The sequence below is a fragment of the Babylonia areolata genome, chromosome 8, assembly GCF_041734735.1.
Source record: "Babylonia areolata isolate BAREFJ2019XMU chromosome 8, ASM4173473v1, whole genome shotgun sequence".
Taxonomy (NCBI): domain Eukaryota; kingdom Metazoa; phylum Mollusca; class Gastropoda; order Neogastropoda; family Buccinidae; genus Babylonia; species Babylonia areolata.
The window spans coordinates 47,151,901-47,171,900 of record NC_134883.1 but is presented as its reverse complement, the minus strand read 5'-3'; the positions used below and the strand labels follow the sequence as shown (position 1 = coordinate 47,171,900).

General features: G+C 47.3%; 1 protein-coding gene across 3 annotated transcripts in view; it reads right to left on the bottom strand.

Annotated features, from left to right (window-relative positions):
- The window catches only part of LOC143284882 (uncharacterized), a 34,250-nt gene that overhangs the window by 9,369 nt on the left and 4,881 nt on the right, over nucleotides 1-20,000 (bottom strand). For 2 of the 3 annotated variants that reach the window (XM_076591995.1, XM_076591994.1), the window contains exons 2-10: nucleotides 15,702-16,044; nucleotides 11,469-11,627; nucleotides 10,521-10,589; nucleotides 9,597-9,706; nucleotides 9,077-9,184; nucleotides 5,855-5,948; nucleotides 4,750-4,880; nucleotides 3,830-3,916; nucleotides 3,208-3,323 (exon numbers count right to left, since the gene is read on the bottom strand). In XM_076591995.1, coding sequence (XP_076448110.1) covers nucleotides 3,208-3,323; nucleotides 3,830-3,916; nucleotides 4,750-4,880; nucleotides 5,855-5,948; nucleotides 9,077-9,184; nucleotides 9,597-9,706; nucleotides 10,521-10,589; nucleotides 11,469-11,627; nucleotides 15,702-16,023 — 1,196 coding nt within the window. In that variant the 5' untranslated portion in view covers nucleotides 16,024-16,044. The remainder of the gene's footprint in view (nucleotides 1-3,207; nucleotides 3,324-3,829; nucleotides 3,917-4,749; nucleotides 4,881-5,854; nucleotides 5,949-9,076; nucleotides 9,185-9,596; nucleotides 9,707-10,520; nucleotides 10,590-11,468; nucleotides 11,628-15,701; nucleotides 16,045-20,000) is intronic. The other variant, XM_076591996.1, reaches the window with a different exon arrangement.

The following is a 20,000-nucleotide window of genomic DNA, read 5'->3' as shown; positions in this document are numbered from 1 at the left end:
GACATATACATGCTTATTCCACTTCCCTCATTAAAAAGATTCGTTCGTTCATTCGTTCGTTCGTTCGTTCGTTCTCTTCTCTTCTTTCTTGTCTGTCTCGGTTTCTCTCTCTCTCCCTCACTCCTCACTATATATGTCTGGTCGATCTAGGACCAATACACAGACGTGGCAAAGAGACGCGTATAATAATTATCTCATATTCCATAGCATTTAAATGGGCATGTTTACTGTCATCAACTGTCTATCTTAATGTCCTACATGTACAGTTTTGTTCAGCATGTGGTGTGCTCCTGACCAGCACGCTGGGTCTGTGTTTTGGTCAGGCCCCTGCTTCCTCTCCCCCCCTCCTTGTTACACAACCATCTGCTTCCCCCTCCCCCCCTCCTTGTTACACAACCATCTGCTTCCCCCTCACCCCCCCCTCCTTGTTACACAACCATCTGCTTCCCCCTCACCCCTCCCCCTTGTTACACAACCATCTGCTTCCCCCTCTCCCCTCCTCCTTGTTACACAACCATCTGCTTCCCCCTCACCCCCCCCCCTCCTTGTTACACAACCATCTGCTTCCCCCTCACCCCTCCCCCTTGTTACACAACCATCTGCTTCCCCCTCCCCCCTCCTCCTTGTTACACAACCATCTGCTTCCCCTCCCCTCCTCCTTGTTACACAACCATCTGCTTCCCCCTCACCCCCCCTCCTTGTTACACAACCATCTGCTTCCCCCTCCCCCCTCCTCCTTGTTACACAAACATCTGCTTCCCCCTCACCCCCCCTCCTTGTTACACAACCATCTGCTTCCCCCTCCCCCCTCCTCCTTGTTACACAACCATCTGCTTCCCCCTCCCCCCCCCCCCCTCCTTGTTACACAACCATCTGCTTCCCCCTCCCCCTTCCTCCTTGTTACACAACCATCTGCTTCCCCCTCACCCCCCTCCTTGTTACACAACCATCTGCTTCCCCCTCCCCCTCCTCCTTGTTACACAACCATCTGCTTCCCCCTCACCCACCCCTCTCCTTGTTACACAACCATCTGCTTCCCCCTCACCCCCCTCTTTGTTACACAACCATCTGCTTCTCCCTCCCCCCTCCTCCTTGTTACACAACCATCTGCTTCCCCCTCACCCCCCCTCCTTGTTACACAACCATCTGCTTCTCCCTCCCCCCTCCTCCTTGTTACACAACCATCTGCTTCCTCCTCCCCCCTCCTCCTTGTTACACAACCATCTGCTTCCCCCTCACCCCCCCTCCTTGTTACACAGCCATCTGCTTCCCCCTGCCCCCCTCCTTGTTACACAACGATCTGCTTCCTCCTCCCCCCTCCTCCTTGTTACACAACCATCTGCTTCCCCCTCACCCCCCCCTCCTTGTTACACAACCATCTGCTTCCCCCTGCCCCCCTCCTTGTTACACAACGATCTGCTTCTCCCTCCCCCCTCCTCCTCCTTGTTACACAACCATCTGCTTCCCCCTCCACCCCCCTCCTTGTTACACAACCATCTGCTTCGCCCTCCCCCCTCCTCCTTGTTACACAACCATCTGCTTCCCCCTCACCCCCTCCTTGTTACACAACCATCTGTTTCCCCTCCCCCCCTCCTTGTTACACAACCATCTGCTTCCCCCTCACCCCCTCCTTGTTACACAACCATCTGTTTCCCCCTGCCCCCCTCCTTGTTACACAACCATCTGCTTCCCCCTCCCTGCTCCTCCTTGTTACACAACCATCTGCTTCCCCCTCACCCCCCTCCTCCTTGTTACACAACCATCTGCTTCCCCCTCCCTCCTCCTCCTTGTTACACAACCATCTGCTTCCCCCTCACCCCCCTCCTCCTTGTTACACAACCATCTGCTTCCCCCTCCCTCCTCCTCCTTGTTACACAACCATCTGCTTCCCCCTCCCCCCCCTCCTTGTTACACAACCATCTGCTTCCCCCTCCCCCCTCCTCCTTGTTACACAACCATCTGCTTCCCCCTCCCTCCTCCTTGTTACACAACCATCTGCTCCCCCCTCCCCCCTCCTCCTTGTTACACAACCATCTGCTTCCCCCTCACCCCCCCTCCTTGTTACACAACCATCTGCTTCCCCCTCACCTTCCCCCCTCCTTGTTACACAACCATCTGCTTCCCCCTCACCCCCCCTCCTTGTTACACAACCATCTGCTTCCCCCTCCCCCCTCCTCCTTGTTACACAACGATTTCTTTGTTAACTACACCTTTGTTTACAAACAAAACACCACCACTTTTTAGTGGGATATACAAAAATCACAAATGGACAAAAATCATCAAATTTCAGTAAAATAGTTGCAAAACTGACTGGGTTGTGATGATAGTTACATAAGTGACTGGGTTGTGAAGATTTAAATGAAAGTGTGGGTAATTAAAAAAAAAAATTCAACCACGAGGCATGGCGATGGTTAAAAGTAGATGTTGTGCAGCATATAATATGAATCACTGTACGCTTATGCCCTTCCTTGAAGCTGAAAATATCGGTGATCACTTGTAAAGGGGCATGTGTACTACTGCTCTCTGAACGCTCAGTCCCGTGAGTGTTTTTATCAGCTGTGTGCTGCTTTGTCAACACCCTGTTGTCGCTGTTTTATAAGGATCCATTTGTACATGGGCTATGTCCTGGACTGTGTCCTCCCAATTAGCTGTAACTAAATTTGCGACTCCGTTTTGCCAGTTGCCAGTTCGCCAAAGTGCTCAGTTTGTGTGTGTGTGTGTGTGTGTGTGTGTGTGTGTGTGTGTGTGTGTGTGTGTGTGCAGGTTTGGAATTCATGAAAAGAGCTCTCTCTCTCTGTATGTGTGTGTGTGTGTGTGTGTGTGTGTGTGTGTGTGTGTTTATGCGTGTTTAGATTCAAGATTCAAGATTCAAAAACTTTATTACTCAAGGATAAAGATTTTAGGCATTGCCTAGTCTTCCAATCTGTCCTTGTGACAACAAAAACAGTAACGATAAGACACAACAATAATAATAATAATAGTAAATACCACTACCCCTACTACTACTACTACTACTGATGATGATTATAATACTAATCAACGGACCATCATCATCATAAAAAATATAATGAAGGGAACACTGTCACACACTCACTCCCACCCACCCACACACATATGCACACACTCATCCCCAAACACACACTCTGAGAGAGAGAGAGGGGGAGAGAGGGAGGGAGAGGAAGAGGGAGAGAGAGGGAGAATCCTCACGTGAGGTCGAGGACCTTGAGGGAGGTGTTGGCGGGCAGGGACTGTTGCAGGGCAGCACAGCCATCCTCCGCCAGCCCATTCCACGACAGGTCCAGTGTCTCCACCACAGTGTTGACCTGACAGCAACACACACAACACACATCACACACAACACACACATCACACCCAACACACACATCACACCAAACACACACATCACACACAACACACACATCACACACAACACACAAAACACACACATCACACACAACACACACATCACACACAACACACACACATCACACACAATACACACATCACACACAGCACACACATCACACACATCACACACATTACACACAACACACACAACACACACATCACACACAACACACACAGCACACACATCACACACATCACACACAACACACACATCACCTGCAAACATTTTCTTTTGACACATGCACACAGTCTCGCACCCAAGCACGTAGACACACACACACACACACACACACACACACCAGTACCAGGCTGCTTGAAGACGACACGACCTACAATGCAGTTGTGTTGTGGAAGTCAGCTGTTCATTAACATCTTTATTTAGCTGTTCAGTTATCTCTCCAACCAACACGCGTTCCAATACCTTCAGAGCGTTTGCAAGTGCAACAGCGCCTTCTCTACGGATGGAGTTCCAGCTTAGGTCAAGGTCACTGATACCATCATTGACGCTCTGAAAGACACATGGTGAATATTTCATTTATACAACCATTGACGCACTGAAACATACGTGGTGAACATAGAATCTGCAGCAGAAGAAATAAGAGTACCATAGTAATATTGTAGCACTACATACACCTCGAAACCAACAGATAAGTCAATAATCAGAGTCAGTTATACATTAGTCACGAATAATAATAATGTTAATAATAATAATCAGTAATGATTACCATCATCATCATCATAACCATCATCGTGATTCGGATGAGACAATAAACCGAGGTCCCGTGTGCAGCATGCACTTAGCGCACGTAAAAGAACCCACGGCAACAAAAGGGTTGTTCCTGGCAAAATTCTGTAGAAAAATCCACTTCGATAGGAAAAACAAATAAAACTGCACGCAGGAAAAAATACTATTAAATAAAAAAACAAAACAAAACGAGTGGCCCTGTAGTGTACCAACGCACTCTCCCTGGGGAGAACAGCCCGAATTTCACACAGAGAAATCTGTTGTGATAAAAAGAGAAATACAAATACAAAATTTAAAAAATCATATGCATGAAAGAGCAAGCGATGAGTTTCAAGGAGAAAAAAACAAACAAAAAACAAAACAAAACGTGTCGAATGTCTCATAAGAAAGAGAAGTCTTTTAGAGAAGACATTTCTAAGAAGAGAAAGACCAATAAAAACAAGGTAAACGACCGTGATACTGTCATTCAATTCGCTTTGCAAAATATGTTCCAGTGTCATTACATAGCCTTGACTCACACTGGTTGTAAACACACAAGCGAGCAAGCTATAAAAAAAAAGCCCCCCCACCCCACCCCATCCCCCAAGACAACTGACCAGGACGGCGGCCAGGTGAACACCGGCCATGCTGCCCAGATTGTTGTGGCTGAGGTTGAGGCAGGTGAGGGACAGGTTGTTCTTCAGCGGCTCTATGAAGTGGTGCATGTCGCCATCTGTCAGCTGGTTGCCTGAAAGCAAGACAGGAAGAATGTGTCGGCTGGGTGTCTGAAAGGAGGAATGCCAGGAAGGAAGGAAGGGAGGAAGGAAGGGAGGGAGGAAGGCTGTTTCAATGGAGTGGTGGCCCAGTGGTAACGCATCCGCTGGGAAGCGCGAGAATCTGTGCGCACAGGTTCGAACCCAACACTTATCTTGAGTGGTAATCTGGGAGTTATAGATTCAGATCAGACGATAAACAAAGTCTCGTGTGTAGCATACACCTAGCGCTTACAAAATAACCTACAGCAGTAAGAGAGCTGCCTCTTGCAAAAATTTGTAGTAAAATCGTGTGTGTGTGTGTGTGATGAGCGCCTTATGGCAGCCCTCGGTCGGCACTACCAAGGAAGGCAGCCTGCTGCGTAAATGACGGTGTAAAGCGCTTACAGCTTGGTATCTGACTAAGGATGTGCACTATATAAGTATGCATATCAAACCCCCTTAACCGCTCCTACCAGCCAGGTTCAGTGACTTCAGTGTCAAGTTAACCTACCTGCCTGGTTCAGTGACTTCAGTGTCAGGTTAACCTACCTGCCGGGTTCAGTGACTTCAGTGTCAAGTTAACCTACCTGCCAGGTTCAGTGACTTTAGTGTCAGGTTAAACTACCTGCCAGGTTCAGTGACTTCAGTGTCAGGTTAACCTACCTGCCTGGTTCAGTGACTTCAGTGTTAGGTTAACCTACCTGCCTGGTTCAGTGACTTCAGTGTCTGGTTAACCTACCTGCCAGGTTCAGTGACTTTAGTGTCAAGTTAACCTACCTGCCAGGTTCAGTGACTTTAGTGTCAGGTTAAACTACCTGCCAGGTTCAGTGACTTCAGTGTCAGGTTAACCTACCTGCCAGGTTCAGTGACTTCAGTGTCTGGTTAACCTACCTGCCTGGTTCAGTGACTTCAGTGTCAGGTTAACCTACCTGCCAGGTTCAGTGACTTCAGTGTCAGGTTAACCTACCTGCCAGGTTCAGTGACTTCAGTGTCGTGTTCACGTCCAGCATTTCTGCCAGTGCCACACAGCCGTGAGATCCGATAAAGTTGTTGGATAAGTCCTGTGTTTTGCACATAAGATAACAAAATAAACATTGAATTCAAGTAATGATTTATTCTATTTACAACACTCATGTGTCGCATGCAACGTAAATTATTAAGATGCATGCACATGTTCAAAACACACCATAACAACCAATGAAATCGCTTTGGTATAAGTTCTGACTATTAAGACACACGCCCTATAATGCACATAGATTCTTATACTGGACAATTTTGACCATTATGTTATTTTTCTCGTGATGGTATATTTTTGTTCTGTTTGTTTGTTTGCTTTACTGTTTAGTTTCCCATTTTAGGAGTTAACCCCACTGAAGTTAAACAAATAATCTGGAGGAAAAAAATTCAGCAGGCAAATAAAATCGAGTAGTGAGTATCCTTGAGTCCCGCTTCAAAAGTTCAAAAACTCTACTTCTTGGGACTTATCTATTCACGATGCACAATGCCCCTACACTCCTGAATGAAAACAGAGGAGATACGCAAAGAAACAAATGAGCATATGAATAAAACAAAGTTATAGTTAACAGTGTTACACCACAGTTGATTGTAGCTCTCCGGGCTGATTTGTCTCTCTACTCTCTAGGACTTTGACCCAAACGTACCTGGAGGGCATCATGTCATAAATACAGACAGAAAATGACCACACACAAATGGAAAGTGAACTGAATATCACCGCCATTCTAAGACTGCAACAAGACCGTCTTGAGCTTTCTTGTTCTTCGGTCACCAGACATCGTCTGCTTCTTGCAACATGGTGTTTGGAGTGACAGCCCTTTGAAATGTGAGTAACGAAACAGTTCGGGGACACAGCTTAAGGTGCTGTTACACTAACCGTCTCACATACACGTTCGACGCAGCCGGAACAGACACACTGACTCAAAGATCAGACAAATGGAAAGCAGGCATAACTACTATGGGCATTTGGAATCATTGACAAGTTTACAGAGTAGATCAGACCACAAGAAATTGTTTCGTGATTTATTGAAGAAAATTGTATGTTGTGTTTTCTTTAAGGACAGCTTGACATTTGGTAACTCCGTCATTGCTAAGGGGATGTCAGCCCTAAAATTAGATACTAGTTTGGATATGATTCATCCATTCAGGGTCTAACATGTGGCTGTGGGAGGCAGATTTGTTCTTTTTCACTTTCTTGAATGTTTGTTCATGCTAATATTAATTGATAGGCCTATAAAATGACCACAGATACTGTGTATTAAAAAAAATACACTGAAAGAGGAAATGAAAACAAAAGACTACACAAAAGGACAAGAAAACAAAACTGGAACCCCCGCCACAAAAAAACGAAAGAAAGAAAAAAGACATTTAACATGGGCAGGTAAACAGCGGTAATCTCACCCATTTTTTGTGTTCAAGTTTTACACAAACATTGAATAGGCTCTTAAGGCCTTGTTAGCGTGTTGGTCTTTTTTCAGCAGAAGTGGCGTGTTGTATATGAACCAGCCTGCACGCTTTAGCACCTTGAAACTGAAGCCAAACCTGAAACAGCCGCTTCAAACATGGAGTTATGTTGGCGAGGATCTGCTTCCACCAGGCTAGCCAAACGGGTCATGCACCAACCCTAACAGATTATAGCCTCTTCAACCTCTACGGTGGTTCTTAGAACACACAGAACTGATAATGCGAGTTATACTCTCTCTCTCTCTCATTGAGAAATATTTATATTTACTGCATGCATTTGACGGAGTGCAACCGTTTTATCACTGCAGAGAGAGAGAAGTTCTAATCTCTCGTGAGATCGTGAGATCTAAAACAAAACGAGATGGGTGTACATTGCAGCTGAAAGGCTCGGATACAGAACATGACTCCACACCCCCTCCTCTCCCCCTCCCCCTCCCCGAAGAACAAAACCTTCACAAAAACAACACTGCAGCACCGACTAGCTTGACGTAAAGGGCGCAAATCAATACAGCCTTGATCGTTAACTCTGTTGGGAGACAAAAGAAGGATGCACGTGGGGATGGGGGAAGACAGAGTCCAGAGAGGGGGGAGTGACACTGACTAAAGACACCAGGGGACAGATTCCACAGAGAGGGGGGAGTGACACTGACTAAAGACACCAGGGGACAGATTCCAGAGAGGGGGGAGTGACACTGACTAGTGACACTGACTAAAGACACCGGAGGACAGATTCTAGAGAGGGGGGGAGTGACACTGACTAAAGACACCGGAGGACAGATTCCAGAGAGGGGGGAGTGACACTGACGACACCAGGGGACAGATTCCAGAGAGGGGGGAGTGACATTGACTAAAGACACCACAGAGCAGATTCCACAGAGAGGGGGGGGGGGGGGGGTGACATTGACTAAAGACACCAGGGGACAGATTCCAGAGAGGGGGGAGTGACACTGACTAAAGACACCAGGGGACAGATTCCAGAGAGGGGGGAGTGACACTGACTAAAGACACCAGGGGACATATTCCACAGAGAGGGGGGAGTGACACTGACTAAAGACACCAGGGGACAGATTCCACAGAGAGGGGGGGGGGGAGTGACACTGACTAAAGACACCAGGGGACAGATTCCACAGAGAGGGGAGGAGTGACACTGACTGAAGACACCAGGGGACAGATTCCACAGAGAGGGGGGAGTGACACTGACTGAAGACACCAGGGGACAGATTCTATAGAGGGGGGAGTGACACTGACTGAAGACACCAGGGGACATATTCCACAGAGAGGGGGGAGTGACACTGACTAAAGACACCAGGGGACAGATTCCACAGAGAGGGGGGAGTGACACTGACTAAAGACACCAGGGGACAGATTCCCAGAGAGGGGGGAGTGACACTGACTAAAGACACCAGGGGACAGATTCCACAGAGAGGGGGAGTGACACTGACTAAAGGACACCAGGGGACAGATTCCACAGAGAGGGGGGAGTGACACTGACTAGTGACACTGACTAAAGACACCAGGGGGCAGATTCCACAGAGAGGGGGGAGTGACACTGACTAAAGACACCAGGGGACAGATTCCACAGAGAGGGGGGAGTGACACTGACTAAAGACACCAGGGGACAGATTCCACAGAGAGGGGGTGGGGGGTGGGGGGGTGACACTGACTAAAGACACCAGGGGACAGATTCTATAGAGGGGGGAGTGACACTGACTAAAGACACCAGGAAGGCGTTGTCCTTCAACATGGCGGCCATGTAGACAGCACCCCCCGACTGCAGGTAGTTGTCGCTCAGGTCCATTATCTCCGTGATGGTGTTGCGCTGTCAACACAGACAGTCGTGTCGTCATCACTTCGTGTTTTTCGTCACACACCTACATTTATGTCATCAGTTTGTGCTTTTCATCACATACGTATGTTCATGTAATCAGTTTTTGCTTGAAACACAAACGTACATTTTTTGCGTTTCGTTACAAACGAACATTTATGTCATCAGTCTCTGTTTTAAACACAAATGTACATTTACGTAATCATCCATTCATGCCGTCATTGTGTGTTTTCAACATAAATACATGTCCTTATTCTGTGCTTTCAACAACACGGACATACACTTGTGTCATTGTTTTGCACTTTGAAATAAACATAGCTAGGTAACTGAATACCAGTCAATACGTGATTCCATTTAAAATTAATCAGTGACACTAGCAGCCAAGCAAACAGCAAACAGCACTCACACGGAAGGCATAGGCCAAAGCACGTGCAGCATTGCCCCCCAGGTAATGGTGTCTCATCCTGATGGAACGTTTACCCATGTGTCTCCGGAGGTACGACACTGGTACCAAACCTGCAGAAAATTCTTGTTTATTGTCACTGTCACTGTCATATCTTTATTGTAGTCGTTTCTAAACACTTTGATGACGTCGTATTGACTGAGTGTTTTCTCAACAAACCAATGTATTGTCCCTTGATATCCTTTTTACTAAAGTTTCTTTCGTGTAATGTGCAAAGCTCACCTTCCATTCGCTGACTTCTTTGCCACTGAGGACCATAAAAGTCTGACGGACATTGCTTTTCCTGAAAACGATAGAGGGAGAAACAGAGATGGGAGGGAGAGAGAGAGAGATGGGAGGGGAAGAGAGGGAGAAACAGAGATGGGAGGGAGAGAGAGAGAGAGATGGGAGGGGAAGAGAGGGAGAAACAGAGATGGGAGGGAGAGAGAGAGGGGGGGAGAGGGAGAGAGAGGGAAGAGGGAGGGGCATAGAAACATGGATGGGAGAGAGAGGGGGCAGATGGAAAGAGAGGGAGAGAGAGAGAGAGAAACATAGAAGAGGGAGAGAGAGGGGAGAGGGAGAGAGAAACAGAGATGGGAGGGAGAGAGAGAGGGGGGAGAGGGAGAGAGAGGGAAGAGGGAGGGGCATAGAAACATGGATGGGAGAGAGAGGGGGGAGATGGAAAGAGAGGGAGAGAGAGAGAGAGAAACATAGAAGAGGGAGAGAGAGGGGAGAGGGAGAGAGAAACAGAGATGGGAGGGAGAGAGAGAGGGGGGAGAGGGAGAGAGAGAGAGGGGGGGAGGAGGGGGGAGAGTGAGAGGGGGACAAAAGTACACGCGAGAGAGAAAGACAGACTGATGTTTTTTTCTTTGTAGTGTGTACACTCACCATCTCTTTTACACTGCTGTTCATAGATGTCCACTCCACTGGCGTCACTGGAAATGCGGGAGTTGGTCTCTAGAGACACAAACACAAAAGGTTCATGTTGTCTTCAGACCTCTCTCTCTCTCACTCTCTACATATATATATATATATATATATGTGTGTGTGTGTGTGTGTGTGTGTGTGTGTGCATACTGTTATCGGAGAAAGACAAGTGCGAGTAACAACTAAAGAACCTTTCCGTTATTTCAAAGTAACACTGCAAATATGTACAAAGAAAAACAAACAAATAAAATAGTAATGGATAAGAAGAGAGAGAACATTGAGTGACGACGTCAGTTCTTCAAAGCCAGCACTTGGGGGCCACTTGATTTCTCGAGAGAGCCAGTCGTTTGAACCCCTGTGAACTGCTCAGATATCCCGAGCACTGACAGTGAACTGTCATCCTACATAGCAAGTGATCCACAGATGCCAGTCATAGTTCAGCTTCTTCTTCTTCTTCTTCTGCGTTCGTGGGCTGCAACTCCCACGTTCACTCGCATGTACACGAGTGGGCTTTTACGTGCATGACCGTTTTTACCCCGCCATGTAGGCAGCCATACTCCGCTTTCCGGGGGTGTGCATGCTGGGTATGTTCTTGTTTCTATAACCCACCGAACGCTGACATGGATTACAGGATCTTTAACGTGCGCCTTTGATCTTCTGCTTGCATATACACACGAAGGGGGTTCAGGCACTAGCAGGTCTGCACATATGTTGACCTGGGAGATCGTAAAAATCTCCACCCTTTACCCACCAGGCGCCGTCACCGTGATTCGAACCCGGGACCCTCAGATTGAAAGTCCAACGCTTTAACCACTCGGCTATTGCGCCCGTCATAGTTCAGCGATGTTCTCAATTACAGCAAGGGACAGTCACAAATCAGTGACTTCCCAAAGCTATAACTTTACATACCCGCAGCTGGCTCGTCCTCCAGGTCTGTGCTGTACTCGTCTGAGTCGTGCGGAGAGCCGGACACCCAGGTGTCAAAGGTCGGGTGCTGTTTGGTCGGGGCCCGTTTACCGCTGTCTCCTGCCGCCGACTCCGCTGCGGGGAAAGAGTCCTTGAGAGAGGCTGTGGGGGAACAAGGGGGAGGGGGGGGAACTGGGGTCAGACTTTGGTTCATAAAATGGAGTGATGGCCTAGAGGTAACGCGTCCGCCTAGGAAGCGAGAGAATCTGAGCGTGCTGATTCGAATCACGGCTCAGCCGCCGATATTTTCTCCCCCTCCATTAGACCTTGAGTGGTGGTCTGGACGCTAGTCATTCGGATGAGAAGATAAACCGAGGTCCCGTGTGCAGCATGCACTTAGCGCACGTAAAAGAACCCACGGCAACAAAAGGGTTGTTCCTGGCAAAATTCTGTAGAAAAATCCACTTCGATAAGGAAAACCAAATAAAACTGCATGCAGGAAAAAACTGCAGCCCGAATTTCACAAAAAGAAATACAAATACATAACTGGGTGGCGTACACACGTCAAGGTGGTGAACAGATTAATGATTAAGTATTTAAACACGAACGCACACACACATACATACTGCTCTGTTTCAGTCGCTATGTATATGTATGCTATGTCACGCTATACCATACCATCAGCCAACGCTCAGTTTGAATCACACATTGACACAAGCTTACAGTCGGGTCAACAGCAAAGTGAAATCTGTTTGATCAATAGTTTCCCCATTGCAGTGGGAAATGAAATCATTTACGGCTTAGTCTTTTGTGAAGGACTATGACTCTCAAACAAGGAGGCAAAATTATACCCCATTGCAGTGGTGAATGAAATCATTTACGGCTTAGTCTTTTGTGAAGGACTATGACTCTCAAACAAGGAGGCAAAATTATACCCCATTGCAATGGGAAATGAAATCATTTACGGCTTAGTCTTTTGTGAAGGACTATGACTCTCAAACAAGGAGGCAAAATTATACCCCATTGCAGTGGGAAATGAAATCATTTACGGCTTAGTCTTTTGTGAAGGACTATGACTCTCAAACAAGGAGGCAAAATTATACCCCATTGCAGTGGGAAATGAAATCATTTACGGCTTAGTCTTCTGTGAAGGACTATGACTCTCAAACAAGGAGGCAAAATTGTGTTGTCTCTTTGTGCTGCAGCCTTGGGGGCTAGTTGGCCTTTGGGAACTATCCCAACGCCGACCGTCCTAAAACCCTCCTGGCCGAGAGAGTGGGGATGTACTTGGGCAAGACACTCTGCACTGTATTCAAATTCTAGCCCAGATAGTCGGCCCAGTAGTTGCCTCCTCTGCTTTTCTGGTGATCATAGTCGAACACGACTGACTATCATACACCATACCATACCATACCAATACCAGTACCATACTGTACCATACCATACTATATTACACTGAATGCAGCTGCTGATAACGGAAGGACATTAATCTTATAGGAGTAAGATCAGTTTGGGGCGCAACAGCCGAGTGGTTAAAGGGTAGGACTTTCAATCCATGGATCCAGGGTTCAGTTCCTGCCACGGCACCTGGTGTGTTCAAAGTGGAAAATCGTTTTCCCCGATCTCCCATGTCGACAGATGTGCAGACCAGCTAGTGCCTGAACCCCCTACGTGTACGCGCGCGCGCACGCGCGCCTGTATATGTGTTTGTGTGTGTGCGTGCGTGCGTGCGTGTGTGCGTGCGTGCATGTGTGTGTGTGTTTAAACCCCATCCCCACAGAAGGAATAGAGAATCAACAACAGCAGAGAAAAACGGAGACAGTAAAAATCCCCCAGTGTTAGAAGCGGTGTTGACCATTTTCGTTCCACACTCCTCACAGTACAAACACTGGCCCAGCGACAAAGCGGTATGAGAAGGCCGCCTCTGAAGTACTCACACAACAGAGGGGGGAAGGGGTGTAGAGGGGAGGGGGGGCGGCGGCGGGGAACGGGGGCGGGAGGTGGGGGGGGGACCTACTAAAAACATTCTGGAATGGCTGACAGTTTTCTTTACTGATCCAGTCAGTCCTCTCCGCAAAGAAAGCCTTGAGGCCAGGGTAAATATAAAGGGGAAGAGCTACTCAAGGGCTGTAGACGGGCCAACTATTGTCCCATTACAAGTGCTTTCTGTCAGCCTGGCCAGATTATGATCTTCACAACGCCGTCTATTGTTGTCTTTATCACGGGGCCTTTGGGCAAGGTGTGGGCATGCACAGGTAGACTTCTTACAGGTAGACTTGTTATAGGTAGAGAGGTAGACTTCTTACAGGTAGACTTCTAATAGGTAGAGAGGTAGACTTCTTACAGGTAGACTTCTTATAGGTAGAGAGGTAGACTTCTTACAGATAGACTTCTTACAGGTAGACTTCTAATAGGTAGACTTCTTATAGGTAGAGAAGTAGACTTCTTACAGGTAGACTTGTTATAGGTAGAGAGGTAGACTTCTTACAGATAGACTTCTTACAGGTAGACTTCTAATAGGTAGACTTCTTATAGGTAGAGAAGTAGACTTCTTACAGGTAGACTTCTTATAGGTAGACAGGCAGACTTCTTACATGTAGACTTGTTATACGTAGACAGGTAGTCTTCTTACAGGTAGACTTGTTATAGGTAGAGAGGTAGACTTCTTACAGGTAGACTTCCTATAGGTAGAGAGGTAGACTTCTTACAGGTAGACTTCTTATAGGTAGACAGGCAGACTTCTTACATGTAGACTTGTTATACGTAGACTTCTTACAGGCAGACTTCTTACAGGTAGACTTCTCACAGGTAGACTTCTTACAGGTAGACTTCTTACAGGTAGACTTCTTACAGGTAGACTTCTGACAGGTAGACTTCTTACAGGTAGACTTCTGACAGACTTCTTACAGGTAGACTTCTGACTTCTGACAGGTAGACTTCTGACAGACTTCTGACAGGTAGACTTCTTACAGGTAGACTTCTGACAGACTTCTTACAGGTAGACTTCTGACAGGTAGACTTCTGACAGGTAGACTTCTTACAGGTAGACTTCTGACAGGTAGACTTCTTACAGGTAGACTTCTGACAGACTTCTTACAGGTAGACTTCTGACAGGTAGACTTCTGACAGGTAGACTTCTTACAGGTAGACTTCTGACAGATTTCTTACAGGTAGACTTCTGACAGGTAGACTTCTGACTTCTGACAGGTAGACTTCTGACAGACCTCTGACAGGTAGACTTCTTACAGGTAGACTTCTGACAGACCTCTGACAGGTAGACTTCTGACAGGTAGACTTCTGACAGACCTCTGACAGGTAGACTTCTGACAGGTAGACTTCTGACAGACCTCTGACAGGTAGACTTCTGACAGACTTCTGACAGGTAGACTTCTGACATACTTCTGACAGGTAGACTTCTGATAGACTTCTGACAGGAAGACTTCTGACAGGTAGACTTCTGATAGACTTCTGACAGGAAGACTTTTGACAGGTAGACTTCTGACAGACCTCTGACAGGTAGACTTCTGACAGGTAGACTTCTGACAGACCTCAACCAGGTAGACTTCTGACAGACTTCTGACAGGTAGACTTCCGCAGGGAGTGGTCTTCTCCTTTGTCGTCACTTCCCTTTCTTTCACACAGCGGGCATAACGCCAGGCAACACACACACACACACACACACACACACTCTCTCTCTCTCACATGTGAGCGCGCACGCGTGCGCACACATGTACATTCGTCTAAAATCACTAAATGTGAAGTGACGTTAAACTGAAGAACACACACACACACACACACACACACACACACACACACCATGACTACGAATAGCTGCGATGTCTGTGGGGATGCTAAACTTCACCAAAGCAACAAGAGATCCACCAAACAAAAGCACTATCTGGAGAATTGAACACAGGACTCTAATCAAACCAACAAAAACCCTGCCAAACAAAGACACCAACTAATGAACTGAACACAGGACTCTAACCAAAACAACAAAAAAACCAACCAAACAAAGGCGATAACTAAGAAACTGAAGACAGGAATCTAACCAAAACAAAAATCCCACCAAAGGTGATAACTAAGGAACTGAACACAGGAATGTAACCAAAACAAAAATCCTACCAAACAAAAGGCGCTATCTGTTGAACTGAACACAGGACTCTCACCAAACCAACAAAAAAAACACCACCAAACACAAGGACTAACCCGGGAGAAATCGAACACAGGACTCACCGCCGCTGTTGACCATGGTCACCACCTCCAGCTCCACACGGTCGTCGGGGAGGTCGACGGAGGAGGTGGTAGGGGGGGAGGTGAAGCCCACCACCGTCGCCCTCCCCCCAGGGGGGTCCTGCTTCCTGCCGGCCGCCCTGAGGTGGGACTGCCTAAGGCGCTGCACCTTGTGGCTGGAGACGTCCCGCCGCTGCCCCGGGTGGGTGGTCCACGGCCTGAAGGTCCGGTCCGCCGGCCTGGGAGGGGCGTTCTCCGCTGCCACGTGCCGGGCGCCCACGGCGGACTGGGGCCTCACGAAGGGCGACAGCTTCAGCTCCGGCATGGTGTGTCCGTGTGTGATGCGCTGGAACAGTCAGGGCCGCAGCAGCAGTGGTAATAGTAATAGCAGCAGCTGCAGCAGCAGTGGTAATAGAAATAGCAGCAGCTGCAGCAGCAAAGTAGCAGCAGCAGTTGTAGAAGCAGTACCCCTGAAAACGGAGTATGGCTGCCTGCATGGCGGGGTATTAACGGCCATACACGTAAAAGCCCACTCGTGTACATACGAGTGAACGTGGGAGTTGCAGCCCACGAAGGAAGAAGAAGAAGAGAGTAGAAGAAGTAACAGTATCAGCAGCATCAGTAGTAGCAGCATCAGTACAAGAAGCAGTAGTAGAAGTAGTAGTAGTAGTAGTAGCAGCAGCAAAGTAGCAGCAGAAGCAATAGTAGTAGTGGAAGTTGTCTGGTAGTGCTACTGTGAACTGGCTTTTGATTCTTTTTTGAAGATGTCCGTGAGTGTCTGCCTATAAATAAGTCATTTGTATGGATCTCAGCCACGCCGAAAGTCAGCGAGTTGTCTCTCAGTGACATAGAATATTAATACAAAACAAACAAAAAACACCCATCCGTCATGACACACACAATCCTCGCATTTAATCTTCATACTTTTAAACCGCATTTTGTACAAACGTCAGTTGCATAGATGTTGGTTGTACAAAATGACCACATTTCATCGCTACAAATGCAATGTAGAATGTTAGGGAAACAGCTATGACATGTATGTTACAGTTTGTTAAACCCTCTTGGCCGAGAGAGTGGGGATGTACTTGGGCAAAACACTCTCCACTATAATCAAATTCTAGCCCAAATAGTCGGAACAGCAGTTGCCTCCTCTGCTGTTCTGACGGTCATAGTCGGACACGACTGACTATCATATATATACAGTTTGTTGAAGGGTTCATGAGAGATGTTTTGTTGCGCCTCGCTGTAACAAGCACAGCACATATATCAGCAACCTTCTACCGTCATCCAGACATAAAACATCCTGTCCACACCCACCTTCCCACTCAACCCGTCCCTCCGTTGCCCCCCCCCCCTCCCCCCGGCCCCTCCGTCTCCACCGCCCTTACAAGTTGCCATGGAGAATGTCAACACATTGCAGAGAGCCAGGCCTTTCCGCAGACCTGGAGGTATCTGCAGAACAGTTCTGTGCGGCCTCCCAGTGACTCTTCACATAGCTGAGGGAGAAGAAGAAGAAGACATCAACTCCAACAACAAGAAAAGGAAAGCATTTTTCTCACATCTCACGCCGACGCCATTAACCTTTTAACTGCTGAAGTTTAGAAGACGTGAGATCCGTGTCACAACAGTTTTCACTGCAACTGCTACTTTTCAGAGATGTCATTGTCTTTGCTGAACAAAAGCTCTGCAGTCCCAAGAGGGATTTAAATCCAAATCAAGAATGTTGACAGACATCTGACCTGTTTCACAGTCTGTCTCACAGCACACCCCCCCCCCCCCCCCCAGCACCCCGCACCCCCACCGCCCCCCCACTGAGGAGCAGCAGTCAGCAGAAGTCAAGGGGTTAAGTCAGACAACATTCAACTTGTGGACACACCTCATTTCCTGCCTGGGTTTGGCAAACCAGTTTTCTTTGTGGTTGAATGGGTTTTCGTGTAACCATGTAATCCGATCTCTGTCTGTCTGCATGTACGTTTCTTTCTTCTCTCACTGTCTCTCTTTCACACACACACACACACACACACACACACACACACACGACACACACTGACGCGCGCGCGCACGCACACACACACGCACGCACGCGCGCGCGCGCGCGCGCACACACACACACACACACACACACACACAGGTCTCCACCTCCATTCAGCAGACCATGAAAACGATCCGTTGTGTGCGGTCAAACGGAATGGTCCTTGCAAGGAACCAGCGAAGGTTAAGTCACGGGATTAACCCACGGCTAGAAACTGCCCGTGTCCTTCACTGTAGTGAACAGATCACATATCATATTGCAATCTGCAGAAATCCCTGTCTTATACTGAACCGTGACAATGACAGTTAAATGGCTGATTGAATGTGTTTATGTCTTCAGAGAGAGAGAGAGAGAGAGAGAGAGAGAGAGATTGTGTGTGTGTGTGTGTGTGTGTGTGTGTGTGTGTGTGTGTGTGTGTGTGTGTGTGTGTGTTTCCTTTAAAAAAATCATTTCGTTGTCTTATGTTTAAAGAATATCAACGAACGCACGTAAACCGATAACTTTTTCAGAATATGAACGGAAGAAAGAAAGAAACAGAAAAATTACATGGGAGTCATGCATTGAAGACTACAAAAGATTTATGCCTCTCCCACCCACAGACACATAACTAGTTTTATGCAGTTCGCAAGTCATAAACATGATTGGTTGACGGGTTTTGACAACTGGGCTGTCTTTATTTTGACGGGTGTATGTCTTCTTGCTATTTAGACTGGGATTAGCATTGAAGATTGTTATTATTTTGACAGGTGTATGTCTTCTTGCTGTTCAGACTGGGATTAGCACTGAAGATTGTGACCACTTGAAAAGGGGCTGCCCGCCGTTTGGAGAGAGAAGACCACATTATGCAAATCTGGCTCGATCAAACACAGCACTGTTCGCGGCTTTTCTGTTTTTTATGGCCACTTGATTTTCTTTTCATTTTAGCGTCTCCAGTCAGCCTTCCTTTCTTTCTTTTTACCTTCCCTTTCCGTCTTTAAAAAAAATTTTTATTTAATTTTATTTATTTTTTTAATACCGACCTTTCTGCCTTCTGTCTGTCTGTCTTTATTGCTTGTTTGCTTTCGTTTGGTTGGTTGGTTGGTTTTCGTTCAGAAATAAGATGAAAGACTGTAGATGCATACTTTGTCTCGTTGTTTCTTCTTTCTTTCTGTCTTTCTGTTTTCGTTGCTTTCTTTTATGCACTACCTTTTGTTTTCGTCTGGAAATAACAAGAAAGACTGTTGATAATATTTTCGGTCCCTCTTTAGTTTTCTCTTTCTTGTTTCATGTTTTCGTTCAGAAGTAACAAAAAATGACAGACGACTGATACATGGAACATCATGCGCAGATTACTGTGTGGCGAAGAGTCACAGCAATTATAGTTAATTGTACACGGGTGGTTTGTATTGTGTCCCATCGTAGTCTGCATTGTTTGACATCGTTGAGTGCCAACTCCTGTTGTATTGTATTGTATTATGTGTGTTGTATTGTGTTGTATTGTATTGTATTGTATTGTATTGTATTGCACCGTGAAGTTGTGCTGTGCTGTACTAAACTGTGCTGTGCTGTCATATACTGTGCTGTGCTATCCGACACCGTGCTGCATTGTGCTTTGCTGTGTTGTGTTGTGTTGTGTTGTGCTATGTTGTGCTGTGCAGTACTGTGTTTTGCTGTGCCGTGCTGTACCGTGTTGTGTTGTGCAGTACTGTGTTGCGTTGTGCTGTGCTGTGTTGTGTTGTGCAGTGTTGTGCTGTGCTCTGGTGCTGTACTGTACCGTACTGTGCTGTGCTGTGTTGTGTTGTGTTGTGTTGTGCCGTGCTGTGCTGTGCTGTGCCGTACCGTACTGTGCTGTGCTGTGCTGTGTTGTGTTGTGTTGTGTTGTGTTGTGCCGTGCTGTGCTGTGCTGTGTTGTGCTGTGCTGTGTTGCGTTGTGCTGTGTTGTGCTGTGCTGTGGTGCTGTACTGTACCGTGTTGTGCTATGTTGTGCTGTGCAGTACTGTGTTTTGCTGTGCTGTGCTGTACCGTGTTGTGTTGTGCCGTGCTATGCTGTGTTGTATTGTGCAGTATTGTGTTGTGCCGTGCTGTGCTGTGTTGCGTTGTGCTATGTTGTGCTGTGCTGTGGTGCTGCACTGTACCGTACTGTGCTGTGCTGTGTTGTGTTGTGTTGTGCCCTGCTGTGCTGTGCTGTGCTGTGCTGTGTTGTGCCGTGCTGTGCTGTGCTGTGCTGTGCTGTGCAGAGTTTTGTTGTAGTGCATGGCGTCGTATGTTTCGTGTCGTATGGTACTGTATCA